Source organism: Lontra canadensis, unplaced genomic scaffold (genome assembly GCF_010015895.1).
Source record: "Lontra canadensis isolate GAN:19392208 unplaced genomic scaffold, GSC_riverotter_1.0 scaffold59, whole genome shotgun sequence".
Taxonomy (NCBI): domain Eukaryota; kingdom Metazoa; phylum Chordata; class Mammalia; order Carnivora; family Mustelidae; genus Lontra; species Lontra canadensis.
In genome coordinates, this window is record NW_022631053.1 from 8,045,282 (window position 1) to 8,066,039 (window position 20,758).

A 20,758-nucleotide genomic window follows, 5' to 3' on the forward strand; every position below is an offset into this window, starting at 1 on the left:
CAGTGGCTTTCTTTATTTGTTAGATCTTAGTGTTTTGAAGTAGTTATAATAAAATGAAATATTTTAATTTCCATAAAAATCATTGAGAATGGTCTCTCACATGCATGTATAAATCATATTGTGGGTTGTCTTTTTGTTAATGAACTAAGCTTTTTCTGTTTGTGCAGTGAAGTTAGTTGATATTTAGAAGACGTTACACAGTGCTTCATATATGCCATACACTCTTCTAAGATTAATTCCATTAATTCCCGTAAGAACCTTAGAAGTTCTATTATCCACATAGTCACAAATGAGGTAACTGAGGCGCACGAAGTCTGTAACTTGCTCAAGGTTACTTATCAGGGCAAGATATGAAAGTAGATAGTAAATTCAGAGCTTCCATACATCTTTGTTAATGGTTTTTTAAAGAACGTGGATGGAAACAGTTTTCGTCTATCATTGTTTGATCTTTTTTTTTTTAATGTTTATCTAAATTTACCTTTAAAATAGAAGTAAGAATATTCTGAAACTTAGTTATTTATAAGAACTTGAAAGTTTTTTTATTATTAATTTTTTTTTTAAACCAGAGAGGGGGAGGGGCAAAAGAGGGAAAGAGAAAATCTGAAGTAGGCTCTACACCCAGTGTGGAGCCCGACACGGGGCTTGACCCTACTACAACCCTGAGATCGTGACCTGATTTGGGCGCTTAACCAACTGAGCCATCCAGGCACCTTGAAAATTTTTACTTTTAAATATTATTTTGAGTTATAAATATATTAATACAACCTTAGTTGTATTAAATTAAATTGTTTCAGATTTAGTTGTATTAAATTAATCTCCTTAAATTCTAGTTTAAGAAATTTCATATAATAAATGTTAATATGGTAAGCAACAATCACATAGTTGAGTTCCTTGAACTCAACTAGAATTGATATTTGCAGTGCATTATTTAAAAAGATATGGACAGCTTTGTCACTACTTGTTGCAAAGCTTCTTAAGGGGTCAAGTTTTCTGTAAGGAAAGTAATAGCATTCGAAATCCCTACTACTTGGAAGTAAGCTGAGCTGGCTTCTACCAGTCTGAACTGATTTAATGCAGTAAGGTCACATTTCCTAATTCAGACGTGGTAAAGCATTTTATCAGGGCCGTCTTAAGAGGAAGAAAAAAACTACGTTTTAGAGTAAGTAGAAAGTAACTCAACTTGTATTTTGGCTACCCCCAAAGTGATTCACAGGCTTTGTGAAAATGTATTCTATGATCAAAGTCTACACATAGTCTATCGACCTGTGCTTATATAAGTGTATCTTGGTATGTTCCATAGTCCAGAAAGGCAAAAATGACAACATTTTTTTTTAAAGATTTTATTTATTATTTATTTGACAGACAGAGATCACAAGTAGGCAGAGAGGCAGGCAGAGAGAGAGGGGCGGGAAGCAGGCTCGCTGCCGAGCAGAGAGCCGGATGTGGGGCTCGATCCCAGGACCCTGAGACCACAACCTGAGCCGAAGGCAGAGGCTTTAACCCACTGAGCCACCCAGGCGCCCCAACATTTTTCACTAGAGAATATAAGATAATTTATCAAAATTCCACTACTATCTTGTGGTCTTTTAGGCTGTTGCTAGTACATTTTTAAAATCCTGTTTTACTCTTACAACCATAAGCACTAGTAATATCACCTTTTGTTATTTTTATATGGTATAGAATCTTCCCTTCATCATACTACCAATGGGCAACATACTGTATCTTTAATAATTTAAATAATATAAACCTATTTCTATGCAAATATTTAAATACTGTAATCACAGAAACTCCTATAGTTGATGCACATTTATTTTGAAAGTATAGGAAATAATTTTATCAAAGTTCATTTAGAATCACAGTGATCAAAAGACTATTTTCCTTAATCTATAAGGAGTGCCTACAATTCAATTTTAAAAAGACTAGAAACTTAATAAAAAGTTAGGCAAAGGACAATGAATAAACAGTTTAAAGAAAAGGAACTTTGTAAAGCACTTAAAAATACGAAAATATGCCCAATCTTACTATAAAAGGAAATGTAAACTAAAACTCTTTTTTTTTTTTTTTTAAAGATTTTATTTATTTATTTGACAGAGATCACAAGTAGGCAGAGAAGCAGGCGGGGTGGTGGGGGGTGGAGAAGCAGGCTCCCCGCTGAGCAGAGAGCCCCATGCGGAACTCGATCCCAGGACCCTGGGATCATGACCTGAGCAGAAGGCAGCGGCTTAACCCACTGAGCCACCCAGGCGCCCCATAAATTAAAACTTTTAAGCATACCATGTTATTAATAGAGACTGGGACCACTCAGAAATAGTAATATAAACCAGTTTAAGATACATAAGAGAAAAAATTTAGTTCAGCATATGTTTAGTTATACTATATATTAAAAAGATACACCATGTATATATGTATGTGTGGGATCTCCCCTAAAGGATATATAGGAAACTACTTCTGGGGACATTATTGCTGGTGTAACTGTTGATTCAAAACAATCGATTTGGAGAGAAATATTAAGTCATAGAATATTAAGATCTGTACAGGACCTGTCCAAGTCATTCCTTTCTACAGCTGATTTAGAGTTGCCCAAGTGCTTTAGGTCACGAGCTGTTGATTTCCATGTAGTTCTCCTTTCAGTATACCAGTAGTTCTTAGCTGGGCAAGCAGGTCTTAATGGAATTATCTTGATATCTTGATAATAGAGATTTTATCTCTTGCGGATTGGTGTAGTACACTTATCTAGCCAGCATGTGGTAGGTGCTCAGTAAATGTTTGAATGAATTGAACAAATTTAGGATATTTATTACTCTTTTTTATTTATTATCTATTTTATTTATTAGACTTTGACATGGTACAGGTGGAAAGTATTTTAATCTTTATCTTTGAAAGAAAAGAAATTATTTTTCTGTTTCCTTTTCTAGTGGAAAACTTATTATAAATGCATTTGTTATGGTTTAATTTTGATCTGTTCTAAAGAAACATTTGTAAAGTTACAGTTTGCTAATCATTTTTCAGATACTGGCTTCATGTCCTGTAGACCGAAAACCATTTCAGGCAGTGTTTAAATTGAGTGCATTGGAAGGTTGTGTTAAGGTAAGGTTTATGTTTTACTTTGCAGTAAGAAATGTATAAACTTAGTTGAGATGATTTTCCCTTAATAGATTTCCAGTTTGAGTATATTTATGAATTGTTCAACTTTAGGTTTAATATGTGATTATTATTTCTATTCAGCATGGCAAGCCTAGACTTTTCTACAAGGCTACAAAAATTATGAACCCTTTTTATTCTTTGCCCTTTTAAAGAAGACATATCCATGGTAGTCACCTTACGATTTTCCACAAAATATGACTTCTGATGCTCTAAAGGAAGTTTCACATTTAGTCTTAAATTGTAGGAGGTTTAAATTTTTAGAATGTTTTTAGTGTGAGGATGTTTATGTATCAGAAACATTTACTAATTAATTGGATAGTGCTTTGACTATATTTTTCCATTGAGAAGGGGTTTGAAATGGAATATGAGATTCAAAGACTGACCCCACAAAAACTTAAGTTTGAAAGACCTGAAAATTGTTTTTCATGAAAAGCATTATTATGTTTGGAAGATTAAGCCAATAAAACTAAATATAAAATGGTATCTTTGTTTTTAAATGCTGGTGCTTGAAGGAAAGTGAGCAATTGGAGAATACGGAGTTTTGTAGAGATCTTGAGAGAGACTGCTCACAATTTCAGGGTTAGTATAGGCAGATGACTTTTATTCTTTGAGTACAATTTTATTGTAGTACTTAATCCTAATCACTTTCATGAGATGCACATTTAAATACATACCTCATTGATGTTATTTATGGTTATGAACCATGATTATGGTTTGTATTTAGATTAATATTTGGCTTACAAATAAAAGAAGAAAAAAGAAATAGGAACATATTCCTGAGTTAATGAATAAAAGGTGAAATGACAAAAGGAGAGTAAGTAGTTGTATAAGATCTATGAGAAGATTTCTTGAGATAACATTTGCAAGTCATGAATGATGTATTGTGGTAGTACTTGGCTGGCTCAGTTGGTAGAAAATGCAGCTCTTGATCTTAGGGTAATGATTTCAAGCCCCTGTTTGCAGGTAGAGTTTACCCAAAAAAAAAAAAAAAGGGAATTTTCAATATATACATACCTGATGCCACTGATGAGGGGTAGAGAGGAAGACTGTTCCCAAGTAGCATGATAAGCCCATAACAACTTGGTTGCTGTCTTTATGAGTAGAAAGGGGTATGGAAGTGACATACAACTATTTAAGCATAAGGTATTCTCAATGTAGGTATTTATAATTTGTTTTGATATATTTTTACCAGATGAGTCTCAGTGACATAAGGAACAAATGAGACTATAATTCAAATAACATGACATATGTAAAAAATGATTTTGCTTGTTGTAATTGTGTTAATTGTGCATCTATATAAATTAGTATGTCTTGGAGAAAGATACTATATAAATGTTAAGATCAAAATTAAAGCATGGCTTCTCTGAAAGATAGATTCTCTATTTTTCCAGACTATATATATAATGTTGCTGAAGATGTATTGGCATGAACTAGCTTCCAAAGATATTTTCCTCTAAAACTTTGTTTTGTTGCTTTATGTGAAATACTGTTTTTGTTGCTTAGATTAACAATTTATGTTTTCTTTAATATGGTTTGTATTTTACTTAAATTAAAAGCCTGCAGGGGCACCTGGGTGGTGCAGTTGGTTGAGTGCCCCACTCTCGGTTTCCGCTTGGTTGTGATCTTGGGGGTGTGAGATTGGGCCCCAGGTTAGTTACCACACTGAGTGCAGTCTGTTTGGGACTTTCTCTCTCTCTCTCCCTTTGTCCCTTCCTCTCTCAAATAAAATTTTTTTTTAAAAGTTTGGAGGAGTGTTAACCTAATTTAGTCAGACTTAACAAGTATTTCTTATTATGTGATATTAACTATATGTTTTTAATATTTTCCTTTGACCTTTACTTCTGAATCTTCACTTTATTTATCCCTTTTCAACTAAACGAATGAGACATCTGTACTTGCTTACTCCCTTTTTATACTTGCTTTTCAGTTTATTGAACATTTACCTCTGTAAAAGTGTCCCCCCTGAGGTTTGGGATAATTTTTTGTTTTCTGAATGTGGTACTTTTGACTGCCCTTTATTTTCTTTGGCTTATAGGGTATCTTTTTATGAATTTTGTATGTATGTTTTACTTTTCTGACCTTTCACAATCTTTACATCTCTCTGCCTTCCTTACCTTTTTAAAAATCATTTCTTAAATTTTAAATTCCTTTCAGTGTCCTGGGGATACTTTCTCCCTAAATCTTCTTAAGTACTCCAGTAGTTATAAGCTCTTACATGTATTTGTATGGCTTCTAAAACTATCACTAGCCCAGATCTCTTTCCTCAGAACTAGATTTATGTTTTCATCTGCTTGTTGGATATCTCCGTGTAGAATACTGAGGAATGTAAACATTAACAGATCCAGAACTCATCTGGGAGTTTTCCATTTTTTCTTTGTCCCTCATCTTTGCCTAGTCCTTCTGAGCAATGTCTTAAATTTGTTTTCTCTTCATTCCTTTTTTGTCACTTTGTAGACCTTCATGCTGTCATTTAGACTGGTTCTGCCAATAGAAATATAGTACAAGCCACTATAATTTAAAATTTTTACTTTCAGTAGTCACATTGAAAGAGTAAAAAGAAACCGTTAAAATAAATTTTTATAGTATATTTAATCCAACATAACTAATGTATTATGTCAACATACAGTATTTTTAAAGAATTATTGAGAGGTTTTACCTTGTTGTTGTTCTATATCTTTGAAATACAGTGTATATTTTACACTTAGAGTACATCTCAATTCAGACAAGCCACATTTCAGTGCTCAATAACTACATATGGCTAGTGTCTTATCTCTCACAGTGTATAGATCTGCTGCACAACTCTAAGAGCTTTCTTCTGGTTTCCCAGACTTTATAGTCTCTCCTTAACTGGTTTGTTCTCTACATTGCTTTAATACCTCCATTTATTCACTGTTTCCCCTGGAATTATTTTCTTATTTGAACCCCTTTACAGTCTGTTCCTAATATGTTACATCAGCTTCATATCCTGCTAATATTTTCTTCCCGATCTGCATTGGCTTCTCATTGTTCCTTGTAACTATGTTCTTTCTTCTATTCAGAATACTTTTTTCTTAGACAAATTCCTACTCTTTAAGACCGACTCATTAAAGTCTTCTCTGTTATCCTCAGTAAATTTCTCAGTCCTACGTATATACAGAGATCTGTGCTCAAGAGCACTTTCTGTTTACATGCCTCTCACTATTTTGTTTCCCTGGAGCTTAGCACACTTAACAGTCTTATAGCTTAGGATACTTGAATGAATAAGCATGTGTTTGGGCTACCCTTTCATTCAGAAAATTTTGCTTCTTTAATTTTTTTATGCTTTCAGAGGAGAATTGATAGGCTATCATTTGTGATGCTGGATTATCACTTTAAGGATTTTGCTTTTCTTCTAGGTTCAAGTAAAAAGACAGTTGAGAGAAACAAAAGACAAGAAAACTGAAAGCTCTTTTAAGAAGCAGCTCTCCTGTTGTGAAAATTCTAAAAGCTGTATGAGGTTAGTGATGAACTTCATAAGTGGAGTCCAAACGTTTAAAACCAGAAGGTAGCTAATAATAAAAAATAAAGAGTTGTCTTTTTTTTTTTTTTTGAACAATGTGGCTTTAAATGTATTTAATTATTTCTTTTAAAGCACACACTTGATATTAAGAAATGACCTGCTGAAATCTGAGAATTGAATTTGAACTATCTTTTTGATGAATTTTTTTGTTTTTTTTCTGTAATATGTTTAGATGAATATTTTTATAAAATAAAAATGTTATAGCAGTGTAAATTAAAGCTTATTCATTTCTGTTTATGACAAACCAATAATGATTAAGTACTGGTACACTGACCACATTTTGGTTAGCACCACTCTAGTATTTATGGACAAAAAGTAGAAAATAACTAATGATGTAGCACAACATTCTTTGAAACAGTTATAATTGAAACTGCTTATTATTATCTTTATAGTTTTCTTTTTTTGTATTGTAGCAGGCGCTTGGTACCTACCATAACAACCATTTATGTTTTAACATGTTTGGATTTCTTTCTTTAATTACTGTTGTTAAAATGTAATTGCCTGGAAATACAGTGCTTAGTACTTGAGTTTATTAGGTATTTAACATATTTTTTGAACTAAATTGAGTAGATAGTGTACTGGCAATTAATTCATTATTAATACTTAAATTGTTCCAATGCATTTAGAAGTTAAGCCCATTTTGATCTGACATATATTCAGAGCTTTCCAAAAATTGTACTCTTAAGACAGTATATATTGTCAAATTCATAATTAAACCTATGATTCATTAGTATATTTAATCAGAATACTAATTTCTTTTTTTTTCTTTCAAAGATTCATTCACTTATTTTAGTAGGGGTGTGTGGTAGAGGGGGAGAGAGTCTAAGCAGATTCTGTGCTGAGCATGTAGCCTCACTTAGCTTGATCTCCCAACCCTGAGATCATGACCCAAGCTGAAACCAAGAGTTTGGATACTTAACAGACTGTACCACCCAGGCACCCCCTAAATACTGATTTCTTAACAGAGTAGATTTATTTAGTTACTAAAACAGTTGACAATAGTTGATAAGATTTATGCAATCATGCCACAGTTTATAACACTGAGGCCCTTTAGATCTTTTTGGAAGTTATGGACTTATTTTAGAATCTGAAGAAGACTATAGACAGCTTCTACCAGAAAAACAGGTCATAAAACATACTTACACACAAGACTTTGTATGTGATTTTAAGGGATTCGTGGAACAGCCATAAACCCAAGTTAGTAAATGCATTAGAGCAAATTTTATTAACATTTTCTTTTAACTCGGAGTCAGTTTTGATTCTTGCATTTATGTTTACATAGAAGACGTTAGCACACTTTTCCTAGGACACTGGAACTTCTGCTAGCTTCATTCTTGATACATCTCCTGTTACTCGCTATGATTGTGTCAAGAATATACATTTTTATGCTTCCTCTGAATTACCACAGTTCTTTGGCCCTTACTGAGAGTGCAGTGGTCATCACTCTATGTCCTATATAACAGGGTCATACACTGGGTCTAACTGGGTAGTCCATATGCTTAACTGCTTTTTCTCAGGGATTTGTGGTACAGAGAAATAACAAATGCAAAATAATAATTTGCTTTTGCCTACCAAGTCAGCTCCTCCATAATTTCTCCCAAGGCGGAAAACCTGTCAGCTATTGAATATTTATAGTATATTCTTTTTTGGAGTCTTAGGATGTTTTAGCATTCCTTTCATTCAATCTTATATTCACTGTAGTCTCTGTAGCACCTCGATATCCATTCAGTGCTGACTCTCCCTTCTAAAGCAGTACAATACTCCTGATGCCCCTTCCTTTCTGTTAGTTTCTACCAGTTCCAGGGAAGGGGATTGTGGTTTTTTGTTTGGTTTGGTTTGGTTTTTTTGTTTGTTTGTTTGTTTTTTCTTGGTAGTGAACCTCCCTTGTAAGTCATTGGAGTGGAGAGTGGCATCTGAATGGGGAGTAGCAACTGGTCATTCTTTCTTTGCTAGAATTTAAAACTCAGTGAATAATCCATTTCATTTTGCTTGGCAATGAACTGAAAAATGAGCAGAACAACAAAGTTCTCTTAGTTATTTCACCTCTTTATTAATGTTTACAGAAAAAAAGTCATAAAAGAAGATCTGTTAAATGCAAAACTTAAGGACTTGAAGACGACATATAGTAAGTGACTTGTTTAACTTGTGTTTTCTACCTTTTTTTGTTTCTTCAATGCTTGCATTAAAGTTCTTATTAGATACATTTTGGTTCAGAAAATAGTCATACAGAGAACTCTACTGAGCTCTGTACATTGTGTTCAGTCCTATATCAACTATTGCCATGTAATCATTTATGCTTTCCCTTCCCCCCCTTTTATGCCCAGCTTGGAAGGCGGGAAGAGATTGAGTGCGAGTGCATGCGTGGGTGTGTGGGGGTGTGTGTGTGTGTGTGTGTGTGAAAAGGAAAAGGAGAAAAGAGTGTTTTCTAATCACTTGGTGGGTAGCAGCCTGCAGGTAGTGTTACTCCATTCATTAGTGCAGAAGTCCTTAGGGGAGATAAGGTAAAATACCTTGTGGGCCAGAAACTGTAAGCAGTAGCCTTAATAGTTACTGAGAGAGGTCTATGGCAATAGGAAGTTAATTCACAGTTCCCAGAAGTTGTGGTTTGGCTTCTAATCACACTTCTAACTTGAAACTGTTTGGAAATGGAGCATCTCTTACATATTTATCTGATGAGCAGTTAAATAGTCCTGTCTTTTGTTCTTTTCTAGTGCATGGTTCTCTAAGTTAGGAAAGCTTTGCAACAGGGTGTGAGAAAAATGGCACCACAGTTCTTTGTGACTCCTCTTCAGGGCTCAGGCTATTGATTCTGTTCCAAAGAACAACTTACTATAGGTTGTTTATAAGCAGGGGGTGAACATTTATTCTCCAGATTAGGTTCCAATGAAGTTCTGTTTATAGATATAAAGAATTAATGAATTCACTGTTCTTAAAAGTAAATGATAAGCAGCTTCATTTTTTTGTAGATTATGAGGTTTGGATGTTGTTATTTTTGCTGATTAGAATTAACATGATCTCTCAGGTTCATGGATCCCCAGATTTACTGCCTTTGAATTCACTATTTACATGAAATTGCAATATAAGGACTTCTGTGGTCATATAGCATTTTTCTTTTGTTAAAAACTTTAGATATCAAAACTTTTTCTGTCATTGCTATAGATTAGCATCGTTTTTTATGGATAGCCTTTGCTCAGTATAATTCTAGGATCTGATACAAAATTTACGGTTGAGGAAGATTAAATGGTGTTTTAGATTTTCTTTAAATAATTTAGCATGTTTTCACTATATTAATCTTAATTTTAAGACTACTGTAATTTCCTTTGGTGTTTATCTTCTCCCTGGCCTTATTTTTAGAGAGAGAAAACTATTCCTGCCAGAAGGTTAACACTGTCCAAGCCCTGTTAACGTAGTGTTATGTCTACTTGTTAAGATGTCTGAATTATTTGTTTGGTTTAGGATAGTAAAAAATATTCATTATGCTTTATGAGTGGATACTACAGAAGTACTAACTAATACCTAGGTAATTATGAGCAAATGTGTTTACAAGTCTGGATTCATTTGAGGATACCTGGTGATTTTCCTTTCAGTTTTTTTCTGTGATGTTGCTTTTTACTTGGGGAATTTAATATATCCAACATGGCCACTTTTACTTCCTGCATTGAAATAGATTATGTACCTGATAACATAGTTAGTTTGTATTTAAGTATTGTATTTAATGAAAATTACTCAGGTTTAAGTTCTAAATCCATACACAGTATGTACTTAGTGTGAAATGTTTGTACTAGTAGAGCCAGAGAATTGAGATCAACTCATCCCATTCAACAAACCATGCTAAAGCACAGTTGTAGACTCTTAGGAGTATAGCAGTATACGAAAGAGACAAAGTGCTTGCTAACGGAGTATCTTCTGTGGACAATGAAAAGATAAATGTGTGTATATGACAGGTAGTGATAAATGCTTTAAAGAAGAATAGAACAGGGTAAAGTGATAAAGGATGATGACATTGTAGAGGTCATATCTCATGTAAGTGGTCAGGGACAGCCTCTTGGTGAGTTTATATTTGAGTAGCAACCTAAAAGAATTAAGGGATGAAGTCATAAAGAATATCTCAGGGAAGAGCGTTCTAAGTGAGATAACAGCAAGTGCAAAAGCTGTGAGACAAGAACAACCTTGATATGTTCAAGGAATATTACGGAGGTCCATATGACAAGAATGATTGAGTTAGATAGGTAGAGGAGGAAGAATAAGACATTGGTGGGCAGGGCCGTTAGGGCCTGTGTGAGATGGGAAGCACTTTCTGGGGTAACATCTGACATATTATTAAAGGACAGCTCTGCCTATTAAGGGGGAACAGATCATAGGAGGACTGAGAGACTAATAAGGTGGTCATTTTCTAGGCCAAAGATCATGGTAGATTGGGCGGAGAAGGTATTAGTGGAAGTAGTGAGAAGTGGTTCAATTCTGAATGTATTGTATTTCAAAGGGGGAAATTAACAGGATTTGCTGATGGATTGGATGTTGGGTATAAGGTTGATTTTAAAGTCTTGGCCTGATTGTTAAAATGGAGTTGCTGATTACTAAAATGGTGAAGGCTGGTACAGTGTTTAGGAGGGTATAATCAGGAATTCTCTGTTGAACATGTAAGATGCCTACTCTACAGCCAGGTAGAGGTTCTCTGAAGAAATACGGGTTTTTGCATGTCATATGCAAATAAACTATTTATCTTTGGGCCATCTTACAGATGATCCCCAATTTATGATGGTTAGACTTACGATTTCTGACTTTTAGTGGTGTGAAAGTGACACACATTCAGTAGAAAGTGTACTTTGAATTTTGATCTTTTCCAAGTCTAGCGATACATAGCACACTACTCTCTTGTGATATTAGGCAGCTCCTGGTCAGCCATGCAATCACAAGGGTAACAAAACTAATATACTTAAAACTACTCTCTACCCGTACAACCATTCTGTTTTTCACTTTCAGTACAGTATTCAGTAAATCACATGAGATATCCAACACTTTATTATAAAATAGGTTTGGTGTTAGATGATTTTACCCAATTATAGGCTAAGGGAAATGTTCTGAGTGTGTTAAAGGTAGGCCTAAGCTAAGCTGTAAGGTTCAGTAGGTTAGGTGTATTAAATGCGTTTTAAGGTATTTTCAACTTACAGTGTGTTTATTGGTATATAACCCCATTGTAAGTTAAGGAAGGTGTGTAATTAGAAAAAGCTTGATTCTACATGTAAGGAGGTTTTACAAATACCTCAGCTATTTATTATACCTGTATATTTTTTGTTTATGATTTTATTTTAAAAAAAAAATGCCTAGACCTATATTCATTTCCTAGGGCTGCTGTAACAAACTAACCACAAACTTGGTGGTTTAAACCAACAGGAATTTGTTTTCTCACCATTCTGGTGGTTAGAATTCTGAAGTCAAAGCATTGGCAGACCCATAATCCTTTTCAGGGTTCTAGGGAAAAATCCTTCTTTGTCTCTTCCTAACTTCTGGTGGCTCCTGGCAATCCTTGGCATTCTTGGGCTTGTAGCTGCATCACTGGAATCTCTGTCTCTGTCTTCACATGTCCTTCCTCTTTGTCTCCCTGTATATCATTTTCTGTCTCTGATAAGGACACTGTCATTGAATTTAGTTAATGTCTACCCTAATCCAGTATTATATCAATCTTACCTGAATTGCATCTGCCAAGATCCTCTTTATTTCTTTCTCTCTCTTTTTCTTTCTTTCTTTTTTTTTTTTTTTAAGATTTTATTTATTTATCTGAGAGTGAGAGAGAGTTCAAGTGTGGAGGAGGGTCAGAGGGAGAGGGAGAAGTAAACTCCCTGCTGAGCAGGGAGCCCGCTATGCCATTGAGCGGAGCTCGAACCCAGGATCCTGAGATCATGACCTAAGCTGAAGGCAGAGGCTTAACTGATCCACCCAGGTGCCCCAAGATCATATTTCTGAATGTCATAATATTCTGAGGTTCCAGGCGGACATGAATTTTGGGGGAGTTCTTTACAAAGTCACTGAAGTGTAAAGCACGGAAGAGTTGTTACAGTATTTATAAAATAAAATTTCTAAGTGATAGGAAAACAGTGTACCCCAACCCTGGTGCCTAGGTTGTGTTCTCCTAGTACCATTTCCCAGTGAAAGTACCAGGGCATCTTGAAATAAATAACTGACTGATTCCAGGTTTGAGGTAGTAAATAAGATTGTCTAGAACATTTTTCTAAAAGCAAGAAGTTTTTAAACACTACTTGCATCATAACAAAAAGTCTTTAGGAATCAATTTGCTTGGGCTCCCTCTTGCCAAAAATGGGACAATTTGAGCATCAAGAAGAGTAATAAAACTACAGTTATTGAGACCTGTCAGATAAGTTGAAATCCAAGAGTTCATCATGGTACCTTATAAGTAAACACACTAATTGATCTGTTTAGGAGGATGCTGGGAGGTTAACTTATTTTGGAAACTGGTACATGAAGAAAAATATCAAAGCATCTCTCATGCCTTTCCTCGCGGTAAATGGATAGATGAGGATAATTGAACAGTAATAAAGGAAAGTTAATTTTTTTAAGAAATATTTCAGCAAATAATTTTAGATGGAATTACAGATTGTGAATATCAGCATTTTGTAAACTGTAATGAATTAATGGCTCCTAGGCAGTGATCAGCAGTGGTTGTTAGCATCACAAAAGGAGGGAGCAGCAAACATTAAACACCTCCTTATAGAAGTAAATAACAAATATACAGTAGTAAAAACAAAACGAAAAACCCTGCATCTGATTAAAAATCTGACTACTGATTTATAGAGTATATAGAAACACAGAAACATACTAAGCAACTACAAGGGGATGCAGTCAGCAAAATTTAGACACAGATGAATGACTTGGGTTTCTTCAGTCCGAAAATTCCAAGGAGTTTAAGAGGGATGGAGGGGACTGTGGATTAAAAAGACAAACATTAAAGCAACCACAATTTATGGACCTTATTTGGATCCTTATTCTAACATGTCATAAAAAGAAAGTAAGCAGATACAACTTGGGATGCCTGGGTGGCACAGTCAGTTAAGTGTCCACCTTCAGCTCAGGTCATCATCCCGGGGTCCTGGGATGGAGCCCCACAATGGGCTCTCTGCTCAGCGGGGAGCCTGTTTCTCCATCTCCCTCTGCCTGCTGTTCTGCCTGCTTATATGTGCATTCCACCTCTCTGTCAAATAAATAAAATCTTTTTAAAAAAATACAACTGTGGACATTTGGGGAAAATTGAACATTGGGTATTTGATATTAAGGAATTACTGGGTTTTTGTTTGTTTATTTGTGAGAATGGTATTAAGGATTTTTTCCCCCTTGTCTTTTTGGAGTTACATACTGAAATATTTATGTATTAAGTGATACAATGTCCAGAATTATTTCTAAATGATCCTGAGAGGGTTGTAGATAAATTAACAGTGGGAATGAATTAATAATTTTGGAGACTGGGATTTGGGTATATGGGGATTTCATTATGCTAGTCTGTCTACTTTTCTATTTTTTGAAATTTTCTGTAATTGAAAGAGTACTGTGAGAATTTAATTGGCCGTTTCCCCCTTCCCCCATAGTGGTACATAAAGTAATTCAAGGCCTTATAGTTAACTTTTAACTTATAGTTAAAATGCAGTATATTGTCTTGGGTATATGGGTTTTTTTCTATATGATTCTAAGTTTCTTGTGGTTATTTTCTAAATGGCATTTTCCAGGGTATCATGCAAAGTGGTAGTGACCATTAAGTGCTTAACAGTTTGATTGTCCTTGGCTGCAACTACCTGATGACAGAAGATAATTGATCTATAGATGTAACAAATAGAAAACTGAGATTCAGGAAGTTTAACTAATAAAAACATGCATGAGAACATTACCTCCAATTTCAGGGAAATAGTTTCCTTTATTTAATAAAGGAAGGAGACAGATTAATGTTAAATAAAAATGGCTAAATTTAACATTAGTCAAGTCTGCTCTGTAGGTGTCATTTTTTGTACTTTATGTAATGTTCAAAATCATTAATAATTGTAAACTTTAAGACAGTTTTAAAAGGCTCGGTATCTTGGCCAGGATCACACAGCTCACAGTTGGAGCAGCCAGAATTTGATCAGTCTTCTGACTCCGTATCTGGTATCTCTTCCCACCACACAGAAATATTAAAGCATGCTATTAGTAATGTTACCCTTCTTAAGCTTTTCATTCTATGGTTGTCTGTAGCTTTTATAACTCAGATTATTATCTTATTTTGATGGGTCTTATTTGGATGTACCTTTGAGCTAAAAAATAATATAAAATTAACTATCATTTTGATAGCATCATGTCTGTTTCCTGCTTGATAGATCAATTAACCTTGATTATTTTGCCTTACCTTTCAGAAATGTGTTATCAGTCCTTTTTTTTTTTTTTTTCCAGACTAGTTTATAAACCACACCTATAGGAATAGGACATTAAAGAGTTTTTTTTTTTTTTTAAGATTTTATTTATTTATATGACAGAGAGAGAGAGAGATCACAAGTAGGCAGAGAGGCAGGCAGAGAGAGAGGGGGAAGCAGGCTCCCGCTGAGCAGAGAGCCTGATGCGGGGCTTGATCCCAGGACCCTGAGATCATGACCTGAGCTGAAGGCAGAGGCTTTAACCCACTGAGCCACCCAGGCACCCTGACATTAAAGAGTTTTTAACCTTTAATTTTCACTTTCCTCCCTCTTACACTGCTTGTGGCAATGCAAGCTGGTACAGCCACTCTGGAAAACAGTATGGAGGTTCCTCAAAAAGTTAAAAACAGAGCTCTGACACAGCAATTGCACTACCTATCCCAAAGATACAAATGTAGTGATCTGAAGGGGCACCTGCACCCAATGCTTATAGCAGCAATGTCCACAATAGCCAAACTCTGGAAAGAGCCCAGATGTCCATCAGTGGATAAGTGGATGAAGAAGATATGGTGTATATATACAATGGAAAATACTCAGCCATCAAAAAAATGAAATCTTGCCATTTGCAGTAATGTGGACGGGTATTTGCTTAATGAAATAAGTCAATCCGAGAAAGGCAATTATATGATTTCACTCAATATGTGGAATTTAAGAAACAAAACAGAGGAGCATAAGGGAAGGGAGGAAAAAATAAAACAAGATGAAATCAGAGGGAGACAAACCATAAGACACTCTTAATCATAGGAAACAAACTGAGGGTTACTGGGAGGCAGAGGGATGGGGGATGGGACGGCTGGGTGATGGGCATTAAGGAGGGTACCTGATGTAATTAGCACTGGGTGTTATATACAACTGATGTATCATTGAACTCTACAGTAATACACTAATACTAAAAGTACTATCACTGAACTGTACAGTAATACAGTAATACACTAACTATGTTAATTAATTGAATTTTAATTAAAAAAAAAAAAGGAAAGTGACTCAGCAGCCCTCCCTTCATTCAGTATGAAGCAGTAACAGAGAGAGCCCCTAGCATCTAATAGTGCTCCGGTGTGATCACTGCCCTTTGCTGGTAACATTCCTTCTGATGTGTGTTTTCATTGGTTCTACTACATTAAAAGGTTAAATGTTAAAATGTTTCTCCTTTAAAAAAAAATTTTTTTTTTCATATTCTGCATGAGATTTTTTAGGTTTTTTTTTTTTTTTTTTTTTTAATTAACAGACTGCCTGCTTAGAAGACACTGAGAGAATCTGTAAATTGTCACTTGTAATTGTCCCAAAGTTTAGGGTAGAAGTGAACCTTTATACAGGAGAAAAGCAACCTTGGACCCTTAAATTTAGCCACTTGATGACTGAGCAAAGAATGGAGAGATTAAATTAAGTGAAGGTAGAGTTAGTGGCAAGTTATGCATATTAAATATATCTTTATTTACTTAACCTGTTACACTGAACAGGAGCCATTGTGTCCTAAGGATAATTTAAATTTCTTTTTATAAAAAACTTTTTGAGAAAACCTTTTTTCTTTACCTAGGACTGCTTAAGTAGATTTTAGAAGCAGCTTAGTGTATTTCTTTCATTTCTTAAAGTTTTTTGAAGCAGGAAGGGACTGTTCTTGGAACATTTATGTATGGCTTTATGCCTGAAGTTATTTATCTTTATGTTATATACTACTCAAACTAATGAACAGAGCATATGAAACTGTGAAATTCTTTTATCTGAATTAGAAATTATACATTAGTTAAAATTGTAGAAGGCCTAATAGATTTTATTGGGAGTTGGGCCACTTAGGTTTTGTACTGGTTTTTCCATTAAATCATCTGCGACTGTAGTAAAATTATGTAAATTGTTTAATTTAGTTTCTTCATATGATGAAGATACTGGTGCCTCACTTGAAGATACTGGGAAAGGTTAGATAGCATACCTTTGGCATATTTATTGAGGAAATATTACTTTCTTTACACACACTAGGTAACTGAGTTGTCATACTTTTTTTTTTTTAAGTCCTTTATGTACTTCTTAGAATAAACATTAATCTTTTGTTTGGACTAATAGTTTATAATTGGTGCAGTTTATAAAAAGTATTCCTTTTTTAGGCATTTCTTAATGGAGTGCTTCTTTAAGTACATGCTAGATCATTTAATTATGGCTTTATTAACTTTGGAATCAATTAATCAAGCTGTAATTGGGTACCTGCCAAATAATGGGCTCTAAGTTAAAAGCCTTTTTCATACTTGTTTGTATTGTAGAAAAGATGTTTTCATGAAACATCTTTTGGAATTAGTATTTCATGAAACATGTTTAGGATGTGCTGAACTCAAGACAACCTTCTAGCTAAGCATAGCAGATTGACAAATATAGCACCTGTTTAATTCCTTAATCCTTCCCAGAACCCTACTAAAATGATAACAAAAGGATGAAAAGAAAAGAAAAATTTTAAGCCATAAGACCAGAGAACAAGGGAGAAGAGACAGCAGATAAGAGATGTCCACAAAACTTGAAAGTGATTGTGTGAGGTGAATGGTAAATTGTCTTAACAGATGGGGTGCCTGGCTGGCTCAGTGAGTAGAGCATGTGACTCTTAATCTTAGGGTCATGAGTTGAAGTCCTGTGTTGCCAGTAGAGTTTATTTAAAGAAAAAAATAATTGTCTAAGCAGATAGCTGAATCTTTCATGGGGAGCATGGAGTTAAGAAAAAATCAGTTTACATACCATAGAACCTTAGGCAGTCTTGGGTCTGAGAACCTCCATTATCTTTGAAGGCAGGGATATGGGTGGTGCCAAAAAACAGAACTGGTTAAAGTGTTTGTTTGTTTGTTTGTCTGTTTTAAAGATTTTGTTTATTTGACTGAGAGAGACAGTGAGAGAGGGAACACAAGCAGGGGGAGTGGGAGAGGGAAAAGTAGGCTTCTTGCCGAGCAGGAAGCCTGATACAGGGCTCAATCCCAGGACCCTGGGACCACGACTAGAGCTGAAGGCAGACATCCAACAACTGAACCACCCAGGCACCCCTTGGTTAAAGTGTTTTAAAGACTTATTTATTTGACAGACAGAGATCACAAGTAGGTGGCGGGTGGGGGGGAAGCAGGCACCCCGCTAAGCGGAGAGCCCTATGTGGGGCTCGATCCTAGTACCCTGACAACATGACCCGAGCTGAAGGTAGAGGCTTAACTCACTGAGCCACCAGGGCGCCGTGGTTAAAGTGTTTTAAAGGACTTTATCCTGCAGAGTTTTAGTGGAACAGGGTAGGGGTGGAGTCCCCCCAGGCAAAGACTGGCTGATTCCTCCTTAGAGTGAGTGGTTAAATCAGATTAAACTCTGGCACAAAATGACTGTTAAACAACTTTTAGAGGGTAGAGGAAACAACAGTAAAGAGGGAAATTAAATCAAATATTAAAGCCTCTAATTCTCTACCCATGGCACTTGCACTCTTGCTTATTCCCAAATTAGAAATAGGAGGCATCTTCTGAGATGCTAGCTTACTTAGGACAAAAGACTTGAGATTCTAATATTTGGGAATCTCTGAATGAAATAGCCAGATTCCTGCTTGATCAGCTTACAGTGAAACCCATTAGTTGAAACGCTCTGACCACCCATCCTCAAGATTTTCAGTCAGTATTTTAGTGTCTCACAAATCATGGGTCACTGGGTATTTGTGGGGAACCTCCAATATAAGAGAGGTCAAAACAGAGGCAAAAGGAACTGGATAGAATAAACCAAGTGCTGGGAAAGGAAACAGTTTAAAAATTAATATTCTCAGAGATAAGGGATAGTTCATCATTGACATAAGAAAGACTAAAAAAAGGCAACTTGGAAACCAAAAATGTTACAGTAGAAATTTTAAAAATTCAACAGGGATAGAGAATAAATTGAGAAAACTGAGAAGGTGAGATGAAAAGTTGACAAGATGGTAGGGTATTAGTCTATAAGGTTCAGTACAGACTAATAATATTTCAGAAAGAAAACAAGCCAAAAGGCAGAAAGTTACCAAGGTACTACAAAGGAAAAGTTCTCCAGAGTTGCTGGGTGTGAGTATCTGAATAAAGAAATAACCCAACACCTGGTAAATGAGGAAAGAACTAAAGTGCTTCATAAAATTCTAGAACTCTGCAGATAACAAGATCCTAAGAGGTTCTAGAGAGAGAAAACAAGACTATGTATAAAAGAATGTTATCAACAATGGATGGAGCACTGGAGCAATGTCTTGAAAATTCTGGGGAAAATAATTGCTAAACCAGGGCATTGTAAAACTCTGTTAAACTGTCAATCAAGTGTTAGGGTAGAATAGACATTGTCAAACACGTAAGAGCCCTTGCTTCTCTAAATAAGAAAGTAATGAACATTCTTCCAAAAAATGAGTTCTGACCTAGGGATTTAAAAAATGAGCTCTGACCTAGGGAAAAGGTAAATGGGATTATCAGGATGATGATAGAGGATAGTTCTGAATGACTGTTAAGCAACTTTTAGAGGGTTACCAGTTCAGACTAGAGTGGGACAAAGGAATACCATTTCCATAAGAGTGGGAAGCAGAGTTTGTGGATGAGTTGATGTGTTTGAGTATATTAAGAGGAGATTTATACTTTTGTTGAAGAGTTAGCTATAAATTAATCATAGGTAATAAAGAGAAAAAAGGAAGAGAGAAAACAAAGTAGTTAATTAACCCTAGGAAAAGCAAACAGTTGTATAAGAAAAATAATCATAATGTAGTATATGGTTCAGCTGTGAATAATGTTTATATAGTTATAGTAATATAATATTGCTTATATCAAATGTTGATATATCAAAACATTTGGTGGAAGCAGCAGCTAAGGAGGTAGATAGGGCAGTGTTATAAGAGAAAAGTCTTTATCTTCTATAGTAAAAAAAAAAAAATTAGAAAATATCTGAAACCAGAAAAAGTCAAGGTAGAGTGGTATAAGCTTGTTATTTAGAAATAAAGAAGCAAATATTAGAAGAAACAGTTAAGGGATTTGATGAGTGCTTTCAGGGAACAGGAATTTCTGTAGTTTGCTGTTGTGCTGTTTGACTTCTTGAAGTTTGTACATGTATTACTTTGATAAAAAATGAAATGTAAAGGCCTATCATTGCTGTCCAAAGGCAGTTAGATTAGTAGGGTGGATTTGTGAAATGGTCTTTGGGAGATCACAATTTAGGCATATCCACCAGTATTGAGTATTTTTGAGATTGTTATTGGAGCTGCTCAGTAATTACCTGAGAATTACCCGAAGATAGGTGGAATACCTTTTGAACCAAATTTTCATTTAGCGTTTGGCCAGAAAACAAGCAGTTTTTCGCATAGAGAGCATTCTATCTAATGGTGGCTTCCTGAGATAGGTTTTCAAGTGAGGGAGTGCTATGTAAACTTTACAATTTTAGAAGTGTTAAGTGAATGAAACTTGAGTGAAAACAACTCAGTACCCTTAGGTACTGGTTGTGCTGGTTGTACACTGTACAACTATAACAGCAGTTCTGTGCCTAGCTGAAAGAAATAGTCAAACTTCTAAGAATGTGACTGGATACCTATCACACATTTTATTCCTAGCTTGACGCACAGTTTAAAAAATCAGTATTGGGGTGCCTCGGTGGCTCAGTTGGTTAAGTGTCCGACTTTGGCTTAGGTCATGAT

General features: G+C 35.2%; 1 protein-coding gene across 6 annotated transcripts in view; it reads left to right on the plus strand.

Annotated features, from left to right (window-relative positions):
* The window catches only part of SCAF11 (SR-related CTD associated factor 11), a 73,246-nt gene that overhangs the window by 37,273 nt on the left and 15,215 nt on the right, over positions 1-20,758 (plus strand). For all 6 annotated transcript variants that reach the window (XM_032876969.1, XM_032876967.1, XM_032876965.1 and 3 more), the window contains 3 exons: positions 3,010-3,087; positions 6,519-6,619; positions 8,746-8,807. In XM_032876969.1, coding sequence (XP_032732860.1) covers positions 3,010-3,087; positions 6,519-6,619; positions 8,746-8,807 — 241 coding nt within the window. The remainder of the gene's footprint in view (positions 1-3,009; positions 3,088-6,518; positions 6,620-8,745; positions 8,808-20,758) is intronic.